This window comes from Jatropha curcas, chromosome 3 (assembly GCF_041381405.1).
Source record: "Jatropha curcas cultivar XTBG-Jc1 chromosome 3, XTBG_Jcur_1.0, whole genome shotgun sequence".
Classification (NCBI taxonomy): Eukaryota; Viridiplantae; Streptophyta; class Magnoliopsida; order Malpighiales; family Euphorbiaceae; genus Jatropha; species Jatropha curcas.
Genome location: NC_143153.1, coordinates 2,538,873 through 2,558,938, shown reverse-complemented (window position 1 = coordinate 2,558,938; position 20,066 = coordinate 2,538,873). Strand labels below are relative to the sequence as shown.

At 33.7% G+C, this 20,066-nt stretch overlaps 3 protein-coding genes across 4 annotated transcripts; all 3 read right to left on the bottom strand.

Moving 5' to 3' along the window:
- Positions 1-427: 427 nt before the first annotated feature.
- LOC149497343 (putative E3 ubiquitin-protein ligase XBAT35) lies at positions 428-6,150 on the bottom strand. Its single transcript, XM_089719693.1, has 9 exons — positions 5,789-6,150; positions 5,420-5,534; positions 5,240-5,320; positions 5,047-5,135; positions 4,852-4,943; positions 4,615-4,696; positions 3,854-3,956; positions 2,918-3,003; positions 428-1,428 (listed from the first exon to the last, which is right to left on the bottom strand). Exons 1-9 carry the CDS (start codon positions 5,909-5,911, stop codon positions 718-720), a joined length of 1,482 nt encoding a protein of 493 aa, XP_089575819.1. The 5' UTR covers positions 5,912-6,150; the 3' UTR covers positions 428-717.
- A 1,303-nt stretch (positions 6,151-7,453) lies between these two features.
- RHON1 (Rho termination factor) lies at positions 7,454-10,578 on the bottom strand. Its single transcript, XM_089719811.1, has 2 exons — positions 10,419-10,578; positions 7,454-8,800 (listed from the first exon to the last, which is right to left on the bottom strand). Exons 1-2 carry the CDS (start codon positions 10,456-10,458, stop codon positions 7,665-7,667), a joined length of 1,176 nt encoding a protein of 391 aa, XP_089575937.1. The 5' UTR covers positions 10,459-10,578; the 3' UTR covers positions 7,454-7,664.
- Positions 10,579-12,052: 1,474 nt separating this feature from the next.
- Positions 12,053-18,305, bottom strand: LOC149497341 (mitochondrial ATP-independent inner membrane protease subunit 2-like). 2 transcript variants are annotated; one of them, XM_089719652.1, is made up of 6 exons: positions 18,125-18,305; positions 17,059-17,231; positions 14,305-14,488; positions 12,860-12,966; positions 12,643-12,759; positions 12,053-12,567 (listed from the first exon to the last, which is right to left on the bottom strand). In XM_089719652.1, exons 1-5 carry the CDS (start codon positions 18,194-18,196, stop codon positions 12,678-12,680), a joined length of 618 nt encoding a protein of 205 aa, XP_089575778.1. In that variant the 5' UTR covers positions 18,197-18,305; the 3' UTR covers positions 12,053-12,567; positions 12,643-12,677. The 2 variants fall into 2 exon arrangements, with proteins under 2 accessions (XP_089575778.1, XP_089575777.1); XM_089719651.1 differs by having other exon boundaries at positions 12,647-12,759; positions 18,125-18,304.
- Between the last annotated feature and the right edge of the window lie 1,761 nt (positions 18,306-20,066).

The following is a 20,066-nucleotide window of genomic DNA, read 5'->3' as shown; positions in this document are numbered from 1 at the left end:
ATCACTCTTAGCCCTTTAATTTTTTTTGTTTTTTTTTTAATTATTAGGCAATGCCAAGTGCCAACCATGTAATTTGGCGTATACGCCATGTATCCTATTTCAAAGGACACGTTCATTAAAGATTGGTTCCCCAATTGGGGGAATGGACTTGGAACAAAATCTTGGAACACCCAAAACCATTTGGAATCTAGTGGACTCTTGCTTCTAGGATAATAAAATATTTACAAATGTTGCAAATGAAATCTAATCTGATTGACTATATATATATATATATATATATATTATATTTCACTATTTTAATTAAATTAAATCAAATTCAACTTTTATTACTGCTATAACAATTTTTTTGTTTCCATTACTGTTTTATTTATATCTTCATTAATCTCAAGACACCATATATCTTTCGCTACCACTATCCTCCATCTGGTTCTAGATATAAACAAGTAATACAAACATGAAAAATGTACACATGACAAGCACGTAGATGCGTACAGAATTCTTTCTTGCATCTGTCTCGTCCTAATATCAAGAGGAGCGGCCTTATTTACAGAATTCTTTCTTGCTTTTCTGTCCGGTGTCTACTAGCCATGAAACCTATTTGCATCTTCACACTTTATATGCTCCATTTTTAATGTACAGAAAAAGCTCGTAAGCAAAAAATGGTAAGATTGACAAATTTTCAAAAAATAGTAATAGAATAATGATCATGTTCACTTTTCAGACAGCATAGAGCCTTATAACCTGGCTTAACTGAGCTCGGCAAACAGGGCAAACGCCTTTCTTGGCTTTGATCTCACTCAAACAAGCCATGCAACCGGCCATGTGACCACAAGGAATGCATGCACCTTCTACGGGAGCTTCCCAACAGATTATACACGAGGACGAACCATCTCCATCCTTCACATTAATTTTTACAGAAGCTCCACACTCTACAGGTGGAAAAACTGGATCCACTGGACTAAAATCAATTGTTGGATACTGGATTGGTCCATCCAAAGCCTCATCAGGAATTGGAGGAGCCGATGGAGCTGAGGCAATGATTACACCACTTGTTTGAACAACATGAGAAGTATTATCGATGTTCTCCACATGACCCTGATTGCCAGTAGACCCAGAACTAGACACACCCCATCCATTGTAGTCTTCTTTTTCTTCCTTATCCATCCATCCACTACTGCTTGCCCCTGAATTTGTGGATGCAACAGTTGTGCCCCACCCATTGTGACTCTGACCATGTAAAGAATTTCTCCAGTCATTTGCATTAATTGTTTCAGGCATCTGGTGAGTATTCAGAGGTGGCCTTTCTTCGGCAGCAGACTGAATGGAAGCACTAATTGCCATTGCTAAGTCCAGAGCTTCTGAAGATGTTTGTTGACTGATCACTGGAAATGCAGCTTCAGTGTTATGGTGAGTTGGCAGAGGCATAACCTGAAACAAATGAAAATGGAACTCAGGTGGTGGCGGCATAATACAGATGAAACAAAAACTCAACAAATGGCATTTGTTTTGGAAGTTCATTAACAGGAGCAAGGCATACACAACCTACTTTTCCAAACTAAACCATAATAGCCAATACTAAAACATTTCTTAAGAACAGGCTCTCCTCTCTTTCTTCAAATCCCAGAATATTCAAGCTCATGCCTCAACTATGCTGATTGATTTCACTGCATTCCTGTGGCAGAGTTGTATGTTTTAAATAAATATTTCCGAAGTACCCATGTGTTGATATGGACAATATTTTATGCGTAAATATGAAAAAGGTTTGCCAAAATGATATTCAAATCATTAAAATATTTTAATAACAACTATTTCTTTAAATTACCACTGCTACGAAATTTAGATTTTTTTTTTTCTTTTGTGGGGGGGGGGGGGGGGGTGTGGGGTGGAGGATTTCACTCTGTCTCCATCTGCCATGTCAAACATATATGACTCAGTGTCCGTTTTGAAAAACTCAGTGATTGGATTCTTATGTAAGAATTGTTCCAAACACCGTGTATATTAAGGTTGAATTCCATTTATTTTGTTTTTTAATTTTTTTTATTTATTTAGAAACAACCAATAATATTACAACTTTAAGAGACTAGAACATAAATTATAATGATATTTGTGAAATTTGACTACAAGCCCAGTCTAACTAAATTGAATTCTTGTAACATCAAACATCAAATTTAAAATGACATAATTTCTAAATACTTCAAAAATCAAAATAATTTATTTTCTATAAAAATTATCTCATCTTCAAACATAGGAATTGATACATAATTCTTTTAAATCGAATTCTTGCAAAATTTAGCTTTCCAAACCAGAAAGAGAAAAAAGAAAGGGGGTTCAATCTTCATATCTTCTACATAAAATATAGTTTAGGTCAACACTGAGAGTACTTCACCAATTGCCTATTCTAAATTGGCCATAATTGACACTGATGTTCAAGTAGGTGCATACAATTGACAAAGGGAAAAATGGTACTAGTTGGTATTTGGACTAAAGTTTTCAATTTTTCAGGAACCCTTTAATTTGCTCAAAACAACTCCATTAAATATGTTCGGCAACTGTAAATAGCAGTATAAAAGCTGTTCCATGACTAGTATAAACATTGTCCCCCCCACCCCAGGCTATTTTGAGTTACCACTCTCTAAGGGCAAACCATGCTTCATTTTTATGTCCTATTGTGTGAATAAAGTATCCACACTGAAATGAAAACATAAACCTATCCAAAATGCTAAAGAAGATAAGAAAATGTTGCTCATATAAAATCATCCTCCACAAACCATGGCATTATCTGTGACTACCACAACTTGTGTTATATCTCAAAGATGAGATTATTTTGTTCAAAATATACGAACCAATTCCAAGGATAGTGATCAACCAGAACTAAATTTATGGAATACAAGAACTGCATAAAACGGGTGTAGTATACCTGTGGAATTCCTTTGCATGCATCATACAACTTGTGAAGCTGCTGTTTGTCACCCTCATTGGATGATGCAAATCTGTATCGAGTTTCTGGTAGATAAATATATAGTAAAAGAAGCTTCAGATCACAAGGCAAAACTTCACATATGAGATTAACATTGTCATACAAATAAAGAGGAAAACAAAGAGTATGAAATAGAATATGACTACGGCTCACATGTGATAGTTAATTCAACTGTCAGTTAAGACTTCCAGATTTGCTGTACCACTGTATGGCCATAAAGGTCTCAAGTTATTTGAAAGTAACTTATCCAAAGACTTGTTAGATATTTAACATAAAATGGAAAGCTTGTTTTAGCTTCTTGTTATCTAGACCTTTGAGGTTCATTATCGTACATTTGAAAAAAAACAAATTCATGTGATCAAGGATCATACTAGTGCATCCAAGATTAGGCAAATCAAATGCTCTCCAATGTCCAACATAAAGTTGCATCACAACATTACCATTGCACAAGAAACAACCAAAGGGAAAAGCAGGCCAGGCTGCAAATATTCCACTATTATTAAACAAACACATCAGAAATCCTTAAATGCATGATACTCAGCAACTACAAATAGACAATATCGAGAAATATTATGCACAACAGAGTTATAGTAAATGAAGCAACTTGTAATGCCTTTATTTTTATTTTTATTTATTTTTTTGAAGGATTTATAAGATGTTTCATTCAGCAAGACAAGGAAAAAAATGTCATTCAAATAAAAAGAAAGCAACCAATTATAATGATATTTAATAGAATGACCAAAGAACAGTGAAATTACAATGTCAAATAACCATACAATTCATTCTTTACAAGGTGAAAATTTAACTGTTGTTTTGCCAAATGTCATGGCGTTGTTTGTAAATTATCCTTCCATTAACAATGAATCAACAGCTTACTTGTAGAATGATCAAATATAGTGAGCCCAGGATCTGACTGATGAAATTTGGGTTCCTCAATCTTTGCCTTCCAAAGAGCAACTACTGTACGAGGTTGAGCATCCTGTTTATTAATCAACACTAAACTTGAAAGATTCACAAATTAACAACAGAAAATATAACCGAGTCAAAGAAAGAATTTGATATTGTTAATGTTGAAGTACAATATTCATGTTTCCTACTTTCCAGAAAGAATTCTTAGACTGGATCAACCAGTTGGCACATATGGCTGCTCCAGTGGTGGGAATTTAGTCTAGTTGATTTAAAGCCCAAAGGAGGTACAACAACAACATAAAAACAAAAACTTAAAAGAACCAAAGGAAATTAGGGGAACATTATGAATATATTGCCGAAGCAAGGTTGCCAACTCCACCACTAGCCAGCAAGAGCTCTTTGTCCATATTCAAGTTTATACTGTCGTAGAAAGTAAAAGAAGACCACATAGATCCGCCAAACAACTAAGTATCATCTTAATTGTAAAACTTTTGTTTCAACTGTTCATCCTGTCCAATTGAAGGGGCCTCCTGTTAAGCATGCCATTTACAAACACCTAGACTTGAAGGAAGCTTGAAAAAGAATATATGACTGAACCATATTATTAACTAGGAAGTCTTCAAAATTTATTTAACATAGGCAGAAAGTGAAGCATAAAAGATACTGATAGCATAATCTAGACCATAAGTCTGGAAGCAAAGTAAACAGTTAGAGTTTAATTACCATACCTGCAAAGTAGAATAAATGGCAAGCTCCAACCTGAGGGGCTTCATGGGGTTACTGGAACCACAAGGTATAACAACAACCCATCTGTAACCAGGAGTCTTAATCAGCTATTCATTTAATGCTTCAAGAATGGTAAAAACAAAAATAACACAACTCAACCCTCAGAAAAAGAGGTGCAAGCATAAGAAAAGAGCACTGTAAGAAATTCATTAAAAATATTAAGTGGACACTTTACTGACATTTTTCTTGATAATAATTGAGGAGCTAATGCTTCAAGAAAGCCTGGACCATGAAACTCCCGTAGCCATCCAGAGAAAAAGCAAATATGATTCTGAAAATGAAAATATGCCGTTAGAACTTTGGCCATATAACCATCTTCCAGAATCCAAAGCAAAATTTGACAAAGTTGTGGTTATCACAGTTTTCAAGCTCACCTCAATAGCACGGACGACATTGATATGCCCCTTAATTCTAGCGATATCTAGAGCTGTGTGACAATCATCATTCCTCACTAGAGCGTTTGCTGAAATATTAATGGAAAACCCATCAAATTCAAAACCCAAAAACACAACTTGACATCTCACTATTCTCAAACCTGTTAAAAACATAAAAAACACAAAGACATACCTCCACTGGAGAGAAGTAACAGAACAGTCTGTTCCAGGCCTCTTTTTGCTGCGTGATGCAAAGGAGTACCCGCATGACGCCCTGCAGATTAAGAATGTGCGTTACATTACTTGTATGGGAGGAAGACACCAATCAAACATGGAATAACTTTAGGCATGCTCTTAAGCCATAGAAACTGACCAGGACGATAAGCATTTACATTAGCTCCCATTTCAATCAAAGTTTTGGCAACATTGAGCAGCCCAGAATCCATGCAAGCCACAATCAGAGGGGTTTTCCCTTCACTGTCAATCCACTGCACCAAGAACGAAACTTCAGACTACAAATGTCTCCAAACAAAAACATTACCATTTGCAATCAGAGCTCTAAACCAATACGATTGCACACGCACAATTAAAACTTCTTCGATTGTTTTTCACAAAATAAAGTTCAATTCTTTCTAATCCAAATTAAGTTTGGTATTACATTTCCAACAAATTGAAGTAAATATTAAGCGTTAAATTTAAAGAAGTAATTAAGAAATAGAAGAAATATCCAATTTTTATATACCTCAAGATTAACACCTTCTCTGCAAAGCGCTCTAATGGCTTCCACATTCCTAGTATTGACCAGCTGATACAGCAACTCTTCTTTCGATTGGTTTTGGGTCATTGAATCCAAACTTTGACCCATTATTACAACTTTGAAGGATCTTTTCTCCTTCTTCTTCTTATTGAATAATTGAACGAAGACGCGATATTTAGATACTGTATATATATAAGGATATTCAATGGACACAAGGAGAGAGAGGGGAACGTGTGAGAAGAAGAAAACTTAGCAATGAAGAGAATGCCAAATTATCTTGGAGGTAGGGAACTTCCAATTGACTCTGTTGAACCTGTGCAGTTGATGTTTCCATAATATTTTTATTTTCGGTCTCGTAAAAAATTATGTATATGTGAAAACCAAATTAAAACCAATTATTTTTCATGTATTCATAAACAACAACGTTTTTCCAATAAAACCACATCTTTTTGATATTTTTTCCATTTTGCCTTTTTATCATATGCTTAGAGGTTACTCAGTGTAAACTAAATTAATCTAATTTTTAAATACTTTTTTTAATAAATAAATTATCTTAACATTTAATTTGATTAGTTTAAAATATGTGATAATTAATTTTTTTTTCATATAGAACCGACTTAATATAAGTTTAAGTCTCGTAAATCTAATTCTCTTAATGGTAATTTAGCATTTTTACATTTCTTTACAACTACAATACTAAGCAAATTAAAATATACTTGCTTACTGCTAACTTCTTTGAATTTCTATCCATTATGTATATTTCTTTAATGATAGAAATAAAATGTAGTAGTTTTAAATTATTTTTAAAAAAATTCCTTGATAGCTAAAATATCAAAAGATTTTCCTTTGGAAGAGAAAACTCCAAAAATCTAAAAGTACAAAAATGTTGCATAAATTTAATAACTTTTAAAATAAAAAAATAGAAAAAAAATTCATAAAATGAATATACCTTTTTTCCAAAAAAAAAAAAAATTTTTGAGTAAACGATAAATAGCAATCGTATCAATAAAATTAATAATTATATCAACAAAATTAATTTTAAATAAAAAAAGAAATTAAATAGAAAGCCCCCAACAAAATGCAGGTAGTTTTATTAGCTCGTAAAATACTATTTTTGGAATAATGACTTTTCATTCTCGAAAAAGTTCTACATATTTTTCATTTAAGTGTTCATTTTTCTGACTAAAAACAGTTACTTTCACTCTAACTAAAAAATTCATCATAAAGAATTACTTTTTTAATATTTTTTAAAAACTAAAATAATTATTTTGAATAGGAATAATTTATTTTATCATTTTCATAAATATTAAATTATATATTTATTATAACAATTTAAAAATTATAATTTAAACATTCATGTATTGTTTTCTAAAATTATAAAATTCAGTTTCCTTTCAAAACAAAACCAATTGCTTTGAAAATTAGTTCAGAACAGAATAAACTTTTTAGTAGGATTTGGAAAATTGAGAAATTGTCTCCAATCATTTGAAGCAGTGAACAAGTATACACAAATTGGTCACTGATCATTTTTCTCCTTATCACTAAGCTGCTGTCGTATCCTTTGTTATTGTGTATATAATACTTGCTTTCACAAACCAACGCATTTCGTGCTCTGTAATTGCAGAATGCTGGCCCTTCCAAACATAAGAATGATAATAATTTGATTCTACTGTTATAAGCAAAATCTTCACCCAAGGTAATACATATGAGATAACCTTAAGGCTTCAAACATAAAATGAAATCATTAACTGAATACAGGGGAAGCATACTACAAGAAAATAAAAGGAAGCATGTCAAGGAAAAAAAACACCTCTAATTCTGAGTCTACCCTCTTAGATTTCTGTTGTGCACGATTCACTAATCAGACTGAGCCACCACTAAGCAGCTCCACTAACTCGCCTTTCTTCATCTTTGAATACCCTTTTACACCACGAGACTTTGCAAGTGCCCTCAGCTCTGGCAGCTTCAAAGAACTTAAATCCTCGTGTTCAATCTGTTGTTCTTTTTCACTATCCTCATCAATATGATCAGTATCTGAAGATTCCCCTTCAGATAACTCATCGAACACATCAGTATCAGGGAAAGAGGACTCCAGCTCCTGCTCCAATTCCAACTGTGGTAACTCTGGCTCCAATTCCAACTCTGGTTCCTCTGGCTCCAATTCAGACTGCTGGACAGTGTCAGGAAGCACTTCAAATTGCTCCTTTTTCTCATCAGTCAAATCCAAATAAGTTGTAGAATAAACAGAGTCCTCACTTGAATAACTGGGCTGAAATTTCACTTGTGGAACTGGAGACTTGCGCCGGAAGTTTGATGGCGGTCTAGTGAAAGACGAGGAATTAGGTTCTAGGACTCTGCTCCTTTCTTTATTATTTGGATTAAAGAAACTAGTGCTTTTATTCTCATTGTGTTTTCCACTCTGTTCTGGCGAGTCCGCAGCAAAGTCTTCATTGATGACTTTTCTCTTACCTTGCTCTATGGAGTGTTTCCTCAGCAGCTTAAGGAGGGAATCCACAGTTTCGCTCTCTTTACCTTTCCCTTTAGCGGCTTCAGCCTTCTTATCTTCTTTGACTGCAGCTCTTTCACGCAGCTTAGCCTGTACCTTCCTGAATAGTTCAACAATTTCCTTCTCTCTGGGCCCTGGGGCTGCAGTGGCTTGGAATTTTGGGGTAGTTGAGAGGGAGTATAGTGGCCCATTCTTTGAAGTTAACAGATCAGATTCATCAAGGTTTTCAAAGCTATCTCTCTCTTCATTTTGTCTGTTCCTGTTTCGGGAGAAACCCTGTTTGCTTTGTTTTGAGAAGTCTGGATTCCTCCTAGGACCACCAGAACTTGCTCTGCACACAAAAGATGCTGCCCCAGAAGCACATTTTATGGATGCAGTCTTGACCTGTGGATAGATTCGATAATTACCAATAGAAGAACAGTAAGATACAGCAGCTGCTTTCCCAGAATCTTCCAAGTGAGGGAGACATCTGCATTCTGAAGGTCCATAACCTGCAAGAAGCATATATCCAGACATAAGAACAAGATGATTACCTGCAACTTCTTAATTTGGTTTAATTTTTTTTAGATGAGAATAAAATTCTGGACTTCGGGCACATCATTATCACTGAGGGAATTAACTATTAAAAAATGCTTTGGCACTGGTTAACAAACATATATTGCATACAAACATAACAGATACTCTGGCATTCTCAACCTTATTAGCATTGTGCAATTCTTTGGTTCTAGGCATGGAGCAATATTTGCTTCTCATTTCCAAATATAACAGTGTACGCTTTATTCAGCTACTCTTTGCACTTCAAAAATAAATTAAATACAAGGAAGAACAAAATAACTTCATATGCCATTGAACAGTCACAGAATCACCAGTAGGCTGCATCTTGACACAAAATACCACAGCCATACACCAGCACCCAGGCATCCACAATCTTTCCAGTTTCCATACCAGCACATTTACATGTAGGGTCTCATCCTCAGCTCCTTGCAAATGAAGTAAAAAATTGTAAATGCAATCTCTGCTACTTTATTGTAACTTTAGGCAAATCTCTCTACTAGCAAACTACTAGGACTTCATCAGAACCATCAAAAGTCTAAACCACGGAAAAACCCAGCTCTAGGCCCATTCCCACTAATTTAGTTTTTCTTGCCTCTAACACAATTGGCAACATAAATTTTAAGATTTCTCATGCACTGAATTAGAGGAGGTCTTAGTTCCAAGTAGCTAATATAAAGTAAATATCAAGGAAATCACGCCAATTCATGAAACTATACACTCATTCCAAATGCCAGAGCGGCCAAATTCTAAAACTAACAGTCTCTATAACTAGATACTACCATTGGAAGGCAAGAAAAATTCATCACGAAAAAAACTCATCAAATGCCTGAAGTCAATATCCAACGCAGAGTTAGGATCAAAAGCAACAAATAAATTCTCAAGGTAAAAAGGACCTACCAAACGAAGAGAAAAAACAGTATAATCAACACAACCACCAAAATGCGAATCTTTCGTTTGAAGCTACAGAGCAGCCTCTCTTCCAATGCAAGATCTATAATCATTTCGTCGAATATATGGTGCGCAACAATTTAACTTCGTACGAACAAACAGATGAGGAGGCAAGGAAATATCCCAACAAAGTTCAGGAGAAAATGAATCAAAACTAAGCAAATGAAACCTAAGAGACTTACCACAGCAACAAACAATATATTAATTATATACATCCACAGACTCCATGTAAACGCTGTAACTAAACCACAGATTCTTTCTACCCAATTGGAAAGAGTTCAAATAGGACCAAACGAAAGGAGAAAAAAGGTGAAGGAATAATCCTCCACAAAAGAAACCAATCTGTGCCAAAACTACTTGAGCCAAGAATATAAGCACTATCACATTTAGGCCCATTCTATATGCTAGAGCTACTGCAAGGAAGTGCAGCAAAAAAAAAAAGGGAAAATAGATTTTTGGGACACCCATTTCGCCAACGACCTCGTTTGAATCCCAAGTTTTCTCCTTTCCAATTTCCTCTGTTTTCCCAGGAAACAAACAGAACCTAGAAGAATTTTGAAAACCAAATTCAAAGGGACTGAGAATAGACATAAAATAGAAGTATACCTGGAAAGTTCTTAGCGATGAAATGCACTGCCTGCGACATTGTAATCGAGCTTGAGCTTGGGAAACGGGAAATTAATGGCGCTTTTGCATTTTATTTCTTATTTTCTTGCAGTAATTTTTTTTTTTTCCGCTTAATATATAGACACTGATAAGGTATATTTTAGGTATTTCGCGATTCAAATGGGCAACAAAAGAAACCTAAGCGGGTCAGCGATCGGTTTTGGGCAGAATCTCAAATCAAACCACATAAATAAACCCAAATAAAATGGAAATTTAAAAAATTAAAACACAAATCTGAATTTCTTTTTCATGGGCAAAAATCTAAAATGAAAAGAGCAGTCTACGCACAAGTATTTTATTCAACAAAGCCAATATATCATTTAAACTTAATCATTAATTGCAATAAATTATTACTACTTAATTGAAAAGTAGTAACAAATAATTTTTGGTAATTAAGTAAAATTAAAATTAAAATTAAAGGACAATTATAATATTGATTATATCACTCTAGCAAATTCAATAAATTAGAAATAGCTTATATTCACAATCGAAAAATTCTCCTATCTTTTCTTTTAACTTTTCTATATCGAAATAAATAAATAAATATAAAATAAAATAATTAATTACTTTAGAACAATATAATCACCCAAAAAAAATAAAGCTAATCTACAATAATAAAGAAAAATTCATTAATGATAAAATATTACATGTGGATTTGTTGGATTAATTCTTTTTTTATTAGAACCAAAAATTAAAATTTTAATATTTTTAAATCCGACCTAATTAACGATTGAAATCAAATCAGTACCTAGACCAAATAAGACATACCGAATGCTCACCACTTGTCCATTGTAGCATAGGCACAGACACTAGTTCAATTCAAATTAGAATTGAACCGAATATTTGTGAACTATAATTTACTTGGAACCATTGTTTCTCTGATTTGAACCAAATTTCGGTTTCAGACCAGTTAAGATTGTTATTGCTGAAGAAAAAAAAAACAATTAGGATAGGCCTGGAATTGAGTGTTGAATTGTCAGTTGATTTGGTTCAATTTGATTCGTTTAACGCATATAAAAATGATTTTAATTGATTTTGTATTTAGCCAATTGCAGGCCTGATTATTTTTAATGCCCAACGATCTTACTTTTAATTTAATTCAAGCGCAAATTTAAAAAATATTTTTATATTTTATATTTTAATAAATTAATGACCATTTTCATTTGCGAATTTTTTATAATCTCTTTTTAATTGAATATTTGTACTTTTTCTTTTCTTTTCAAATATTTCTAACATTTTATTTAGTTAATCATAAAATTAACTTTACAAAATTTAAATTACAATTAACTTGAAATTGATTTAATTTTTATAATGATTTGCAAAGTTAATAAATTTGTTTTCTTTGTACGAGTATTTTAAAAATTATTGAAAATAAAATGTATTAACTTTTTTCTAAATTTTCATTAAAATTATTTTTTTTAAGAAAAAAAATTAAGTATAATGTCAAAATCATATTCCCATCTTTTTTTTTTAAAGAGGTTAAAATCATCTTCTCAGTAAATTTTTTATCATGTCAAAGCATAATTAAAATTTTGAATTGAACTCGTTGAAACAAAATCAAAGGGCTACGTAAATTGAAATTTTCTAACAACATTGATTTTATTGCTCAGGACAACAACTACACGTGAGAGGAACCAGTTCGGAGTGCCATTCGAACATCAACCGCTCAACAGAAACAAAAATAAGGAAATCATTAATCCTTAAAAGAAATAGAAAAATTAAGAGAGAGACATGGCCGATAAAGGCCTGGAATTTATTTTAAAATTAAATAGAGGCAAAAATCCCCAAGCACTAAAACTTAGCACTGTAATATCAGATCTTGAGCAAGTTCATGTATAGTATAGCAATGAAGGCCATCAACGAGTCCCAAGAAGAGATTCCAGAAAGAAGCAACACAAAGATTCCATTTTTCTTCTTTTCCTGGTCTATCTAGATTCTTCACATTACAAATTCCATTCCAATGCAATTTAAATAAAGTTGAAACTCAGAATTGAACTAGGACAGCCTTCATGGTTTAGAACCGGTTAACCAAATGCCGAATCAAAGCCAAAACTAACACTAATTATGCGGCCTCCCATAACATGTAAACCTGAACAGTTCAAAATTTTAGTTTTCTTTTGCACTTTAAACCAAAAAATCAAAACAAGGACAATAATACACGCACAAACCAAATTATTTCGAGCATTTGACTTGCATGGTTTATGCTTTGTGATTTCTTGCCATCTCATCCACATCTAGTTCCACTTCCAGCACTGCAGCATCCTTGCGCATGCTGTAATCACTGGTCAAGGAACATATGCGGAAGAATTTTCAGTTCCGCTTCAAATATGAACCATTTTACAGCAGCAAAGTTTTCAGCTGACTAGTGTCAAGCAGCTCACCTGTTCTGAACAGGACCGTGATCTACAGCTGTTTGTAGACAATATATGACTCGGCCAACTATGTCCGACATGGGAACTGGACCAAATATTCGACTGTCATTGGCTTCCTGTGATACCAACCAACACCCCAACGCCGCCCAGCAAAAAGGGACAAGAAAAGGAAAAAAAATTAAATAAGCTGCCCAGGCCATTAAATAGCAAACACAGTGCAAGATGCCAAATATACTACCATCTGAATTACTCTGATGGAAAGAGGAGAAAAAAAATAAAAAAGATGATGATAACAATGATGATAAGAGTGTACAGCAATCTTTAAATTTATTTCATGATACTGTGAGAAGAGAACATGATATAGAAGTTATGAAAAAGTGCTCTTTCATGATGAAGGCAATCAGAAATACGGACATTCTAAACCAGCACATATAAATAGACAGATATAAGCATCAGCACAGTTGGGATGTTTAGAGAAAAAAAAAAAAAGAAAAAAAGAAAAATGGGACCCATGCATCAACCTCTTGTGTGCATGCTAAGATGACATGTGCTACCAACGGACTTCATTTGCAAACCGTAATCTACCACATTATACCTTTTGTCTAGAGAAGGGGGAGTAAGAAGAAAGCGAAAAGGCAGTTTCTCCAAAAATACCCACCATCTACCCTTTTCCCCCTCACCTGAAGAACTTACCTGCAGGGGGGAAGATAAGGCTCTCAATGAATGGCATGATGGACAAATCATGAGTGAGAAACATGGAGGCCTAAACTAACATCAATGTGCTTAAAAATGACTACAAGTTTTCGGCAAATCGGGAGTATAAAATTAACCCTCAAGCAAGCTGTACAAATGAAAAGAAATCATCCAAATAATGCTGTCGTTTGCTATTCTTCCATTTGGATCTCTTGTAACTCATTTTTCCTTTCAGAGCTCAGTTCAAGAGACCAAAGTGCAAACTAGCGCCATAAGAAAGGATCTAAAATCAAATGTGTATTAGAACCGTTAGCTATTTTCTGCAGCTAGTAAGAGGATTAGAACCTGAACAACAAAATACAATCATTTTAAGAAAATAAACTTCGTGACTTGCAAGCTAAAATAACATGACTGCATAATTTTTCCTTAACAGATATCAAGTCAAGTCACCAAGCAAAACAAAAAGTCCAGTATGGTTCCTGATTCTAAATTTAGACCAGCAGCAGGTTTAGTAATGATGAGAAGCTAATATAGAGAGCAAAATAATTTTTCCAAAAAAAGAATGGTGAGTTTTAGAAATAATTTATATAGTGGAAATAAAAGGTAAAATGTTGCTATTCTGACATTAGTGAACTCATTTTTATAAAAGAAAGGGAGGAGGAAAGCGGGGAAGGGGAGAAGAGGATAACAAGGAAATGCAACATATTTAAGATTAGATGCCTGAATGTGTTGATTTAATCTCATATCAAAAGGGCCAATACCTTGGCTTTCAAGTTCTCATTGTCAGCCAAAACCCAACACTCGTCCTTCTCAAGAACAAAAGATTCATCCTTTTCATCAGTAGACACCATTTCGTACCCTTCAACTGCAGCTAATCTTCTGACTAGATAGTTGTCCGATTTTGCAGGATCCTTCAAAACCACTACATCTCCAACTTTAACATACCTGTCAACAAATAATTAGCAGTTAGGTATCATGACAGTTTGCATAAAAAGAATAGAAATTTGAGAAACGTTAAATTGTGCTAATGTCAAGGTTGGTATAAACAAATAAAAAATATAAAGAGATCCCAGTTTGTAATATACAAGAACTCAGTATCAGTGAACCTGAATCAGATAACACTTGTATTATGTAATGAATGTTTATCCTGATGATATAAAAAAGAACACTGCAGCACTAGATCTGAGTGAGAAAAATTACCTATAATTCCCTTTCCTTTTCTTTGAATATCCTAAGGGTATGTATTGTTTTAATATATATTTGACAATAGACTATAACATGTTTCCATACACGAAACCGAAGAATAACAAAAAATCAAAAAACAATTAGGGTTGGGTATACTTATTAGCATATCCATCACCTATTTTTAATACAACCTATATTCATTAGGTATGGCCTTCAAGCCTAATAACTTAAATTCTTTTTAATTGGATGCAAACAATATGGTTCATTGACAAATTGCACCATCATAACCTTAAGACCATGCTACAGCTTGCAATGCAAGAAGCATTGAGCACTAGGATACCCTTTTAATACTGCTCATGCATCAAGCCTCCCACCAGATTTGTTTCCTTAGTATGATGTCATCCCACGTAACGGATTGCTAGGCGTATTAGTATCTTCATTCATTGTCAATGTCTCATATTCTTGCAGTTGACTGTATGTAAATTTAGTATGGTGTTGTATGCATTAGGCCGTCCATCTATTAATATTAGCTTTCGGCTAGATGCTCAAACACCAATAAAGTTAAGTAGGAACCACTCCATGCTGTATTGAGAAATTGTATTTTAATTGACATGCTAAATTCAGTGCCTCGCAGGTAAAACTCTTAAATGTATGTAAATTTTGTTAGTTTAACCCAATTCTCACCGCTTTATATGGTTCCAATGAACCGAGATTCAATTTCTTATTTTTGGTAATACACCAACAAAGTCATAATTGTTACGACAACAATTGAAAATGATAATTAATACTTCCAAGGTTGGATGTAGCTCTTTTACCAATGAACATCAGTGTTCATATGCACTAAATAATAAATATATCTTGATGTGAAAGAGAACAAGTTATCTATATATTCAATTCAAAGCTCTTCATCTGCTGATGTTGAAGGGATATTTAAGCTGGTCCAATTTCATGAATATTTCCAAGTCATTAGCCTTTATTACTCTCTTATGCAGAAGTCTTGGACCTTTCCACATATATATCTTATTGACGTGGAATCCTCACTCACTTATGCACAGTGTACCACAACAAATTTCCCCCAGGACATGAGACTGTCACCAAAAGCCTCTGTACCTCCCTACTGCCCCAATCATACTACTTGTCTCACCCAAATCATTCCACTTGTTATGTTAACACCATGCTTATACTAAGAAAAGCACCAAAGAGTGGATTGATTCATATTGGGCACAAACCTTAAACTGAAAGCTTAAACCAATATATCATGTATCTTTCCACACTTATATCAGGTCTCTCAACTTTTATCCAAAATGCATACCAAAAGGACAAGTTTATTGTCCTAATCCCTAACCTTCACAATTTTTGCATAAAAGTCACTCTCAAGAAATAAACATAAAATACTAAACTATGAACCTCCAAAATTTTAAAAAGTACAGAGATGCAAACAAATTCTACACTAGACCACAAATTTTATATATGGCTATCGAATGGAACCTACTTCTAAACTTACCCAGAAAGATTTCCACCCTCAAAAGCTCTCGTATACTGCAAATGTCCAAAAAAAGAGTAATTCCAATAACCTCCTTATGCCTTCAATGCTTGAAGTCTTGAAGGTATCCTTCATCTCCACATCCCCATCTATACCCAATTATTTTTCAAGAAATACATGCACCAATTGCCACAACAATCTCACCCATTCACAATAATAGAAGACAGAGATCAATCCACAAGAACTCTCAGAGAGAATGAACCTACTCATATATGTTTCAGAGCCAATTACTATTTAATAATTCCATACAAATGGAGAGGAAATAGTAAATCAAAAAGTTATTAGATAATATTTATTCAAAAAAAAAAGTCTAGCACCAAAAGGCACTATCCTTTTTAGATGATGCCTGACTGTTAATTCCCACCTCCCACTGATGGCATTCCAACGCAGAACTTTATTACAGTAATATCCAAGGACTTATTATCTCAAGGCAGGACATCATACAACCGAACGCCGTAATCCTAGAGGCACCATAAGCATCCATTCCAAACTTTGGTTGTATAGCAACCCACCTATCCTGCATAATATAAGGCTGAATTCCTATTTTCATAGATTATACAGTAACCTAGAAGGATTTTTATAGAAGCTCAATTCTTTACTATATGAGCCAAAAAGTGAACTGTAAATCAACCAAGACACAAGATATCTCGTTCCTACTATCTTCTATAACATTAATCAAATAATATGCTTCACTACAATAATTGAGAAATCCAAGTATGCCACATCAACTCAAGACAATATAGAAGAACTTCTTTCAAAATGAGAACAATGGCGTCATAAAACTTACACTGGGTCTGCAACTGGTAATTTTCGAACAAGAAGAGTTCCCCCTTGCTCTCTAATTGTCGGGACCATTTCTTGCCCTTTGTTCCAGTGTAAATATGTCAACCTCCCTTGAAATAGATTTTTCCAAATTGCATCACCAACTTCAGTATCAGTGATTTGACCTCTCTTATAGTTCTGCATTACATTTAAGGACAAAGGTTGCCAATCAATTTAAAACTAGCTCTGGTATTGCATTTAGAAACATTTTTAAGCATGTTAAAAAGAAGCAAGTCCTACAGTACACAAATCCGTCTGCAAGATATTGATGCAAGCTGGTATTGCTAAAACAACAGATCACACAGTAACAACTAACAACAATGGATTGTTGAGCTAAACAACAAATTGAAGTGATCACATAATATATATCAACAACGTATTGTCCAAATTGTTCATACTGGAGGACTGCTCTATGTAATTTAATGAAACCACAAGGGTATGCAGTCTCTGTATCTTAGCCTAAATTTTATGAGCTCCAAAGTTGCTTCATTATGGTAAGGTTTCCTAAACTATTTCTAATCATTGGTTAAAGACTAAAAGAACAACCTCCAAGAAGGAAAAATTACAATCTATTGAACTTCAAAGTTACCTATCACTAAAATCCTATGGCATATTTTCCAAATAAAACCTAAGAAGTCAAATTATCAGTGACCAAACCAACTGTTCGGCAATTAAATTGAATTTTATGTCAAAAAAAAAAAATCAATCATTCTTCCCTAATCTGAATGCTGCAAGTCACAATAATTTAGCATATCCACGTGGACACCAAAAATATCCTCTAATATCGCATAAACTACCAATTTTTTTTTTCTCCTTCATGGAGCAAAAACATCATTGAATAACCCCATTGGAACCAGAAAGAGAGCTGATCCCATCATTAACATCAAAAGAACCATGTAATCACACTATTATTCTAAAAGAATCGATACGTTTACGCTTGCATAACCGAAACCCTTTTCCACACATTAAAACGAAAAAGGGGATATAGTTCTGAATGAAAAGGGGATATAAATAGACAATAAGAGAAGGACCTTCCAACTGAGAGAGACGGAGTACTCAAATTTGTGGGCTATGTAGCGGCACCAAGTCGACAGAGAAACCATTTGCACTTTAGTTCGTTAATGCCTTTATCGCCACGCCCAGTTGTTGCATCCCTCTTTTGTTAAACCCCTGCAGAGAGACAGTACAAGTTTTAACCCTACTGTCCTATCGTTCCATGGAATTTCCAACGCCGTTACCAATATTTACCGTTGATGGGTCAGGTCATGAGTTAAGAAACACCCGCCTAGGAAGCAGTTTCTGAACCCGAATCGACCCAGTTGGCAAGCAGACCGATCTAGAATTCTGAGGTCCAATAGAATAAAAAACAATTAAGTCTAGTCTAATTAATCACCAATAATATTTGTTTATTGATTATAAATGCAATAAAATTATATTTGTACGTACACTTACCACTAAATTATGTTTTGACGTATAAACATTTCCAACGAATTTTGATATAAAAATCACACAACAAAATATTATAATAGCTAATGCTTGATTAAGTTCTTATTTTGAGTAAAATGTTGGTTGGAGCTTATGTGCAACTAGAGAAAGGTTTAAGCACTATGGAAAAACCAATGAAATTAATTGAATTAAAGAGGTTTGATTCAATTCATTTTGGTTTTCAAACTCTTCATTTTATTTTCATTTTATAAAAAAAATGAAAAAAAATTTCAAAACCGTTATAGCTAATTAAAAATTAAATCAAATTGGACGAATATAATTAATTTGATTTGATTTGATTGTGAAAAATTATCCAACTCAGTTTGAACCGAACTAATTGAATGCTCACTCCTATCTAAAGATTTCCAAAATTGGCCTTAATGTTAGGTTTGATTTGCTTTACTTTATTATCATATATCGAATTAAATGTTGTACATATAAAATAAATATTTATATAAAAAATAAATCATACAATTTCAGAGAAATAAAAAGACGCAAATAAAATATTATAAAAGATATACATATAAACAAAAATATAAATAGAGTAAACATATATACATAGATATATCCAAAATTTTTGCAAATAAGCATAAAGACAACAGTAAAGATGGGTGTTGAATTTATTTTGGAAAGCGAGGAAGGCTTCTTTGATCGTGCAGTTTCTGGTCACCAAGTAGGCAACGCAGCACCTGCTATTGTCGAGGCTTTAGCCCTTCGACATGTCTTCTTTTTGCACAGTCGCATCTTCCTTTGGAGGGGATTATTTTTACAGATTGTCAGCAATTAGTAGTTTATGCGTTAAACTCTACTGCTTTGGATATCTCTGAGTTTGGACTTTAGTTTCAGATTGTAAATTCGTTTTAATTAATAGGCCTGATATTAAGGTCTTTTAGGTTATGAGACAAGCAAATATCGTACTCAGCGTCAATTCATTTTGCTTGCTATAATTTGTGGGAGTCTATCCCTCTTTATTGCTCAGAGCTTTACTCTTAATAAAATGGATGTTTTTCCTTTAAAAGAAATAGTAAAGATATATAGATATAAAAATATAAATTTATTATAAATGGATGGACGAAAAAATTAAATAGTTGAATCTAAAACTTAAAAAAAAAAAATCAAGTATCAATATAGATAATTACTTTAAATAAATTAAAAAATAACTTAAATGTATAATACAAAGTTTCTGTGACATCCTACCGAGTCGAGTCTTAGCATAGAGTTGAATAGTCGAGTTGAGTCGAGTTGAACCAAATCCGGCTGGGATAGAATGGGTTTATAAGTGGAGTTACTTGAGTGAGAGAAAAAGATCAAGCATATAGGTGAGGATTGATTTGCATTAAAAGATTGAGCTTGGATATTAAGTTGTAGCCTGTTTACAATTGAGGTACCATTTAGAACTTTTACACACAAAGTCATGGATCTTTTAGAGCCTACCCGTGCATACCCATTTCACTTTCCCATTTTCATGTTTATCTTCATTTTCTTCCT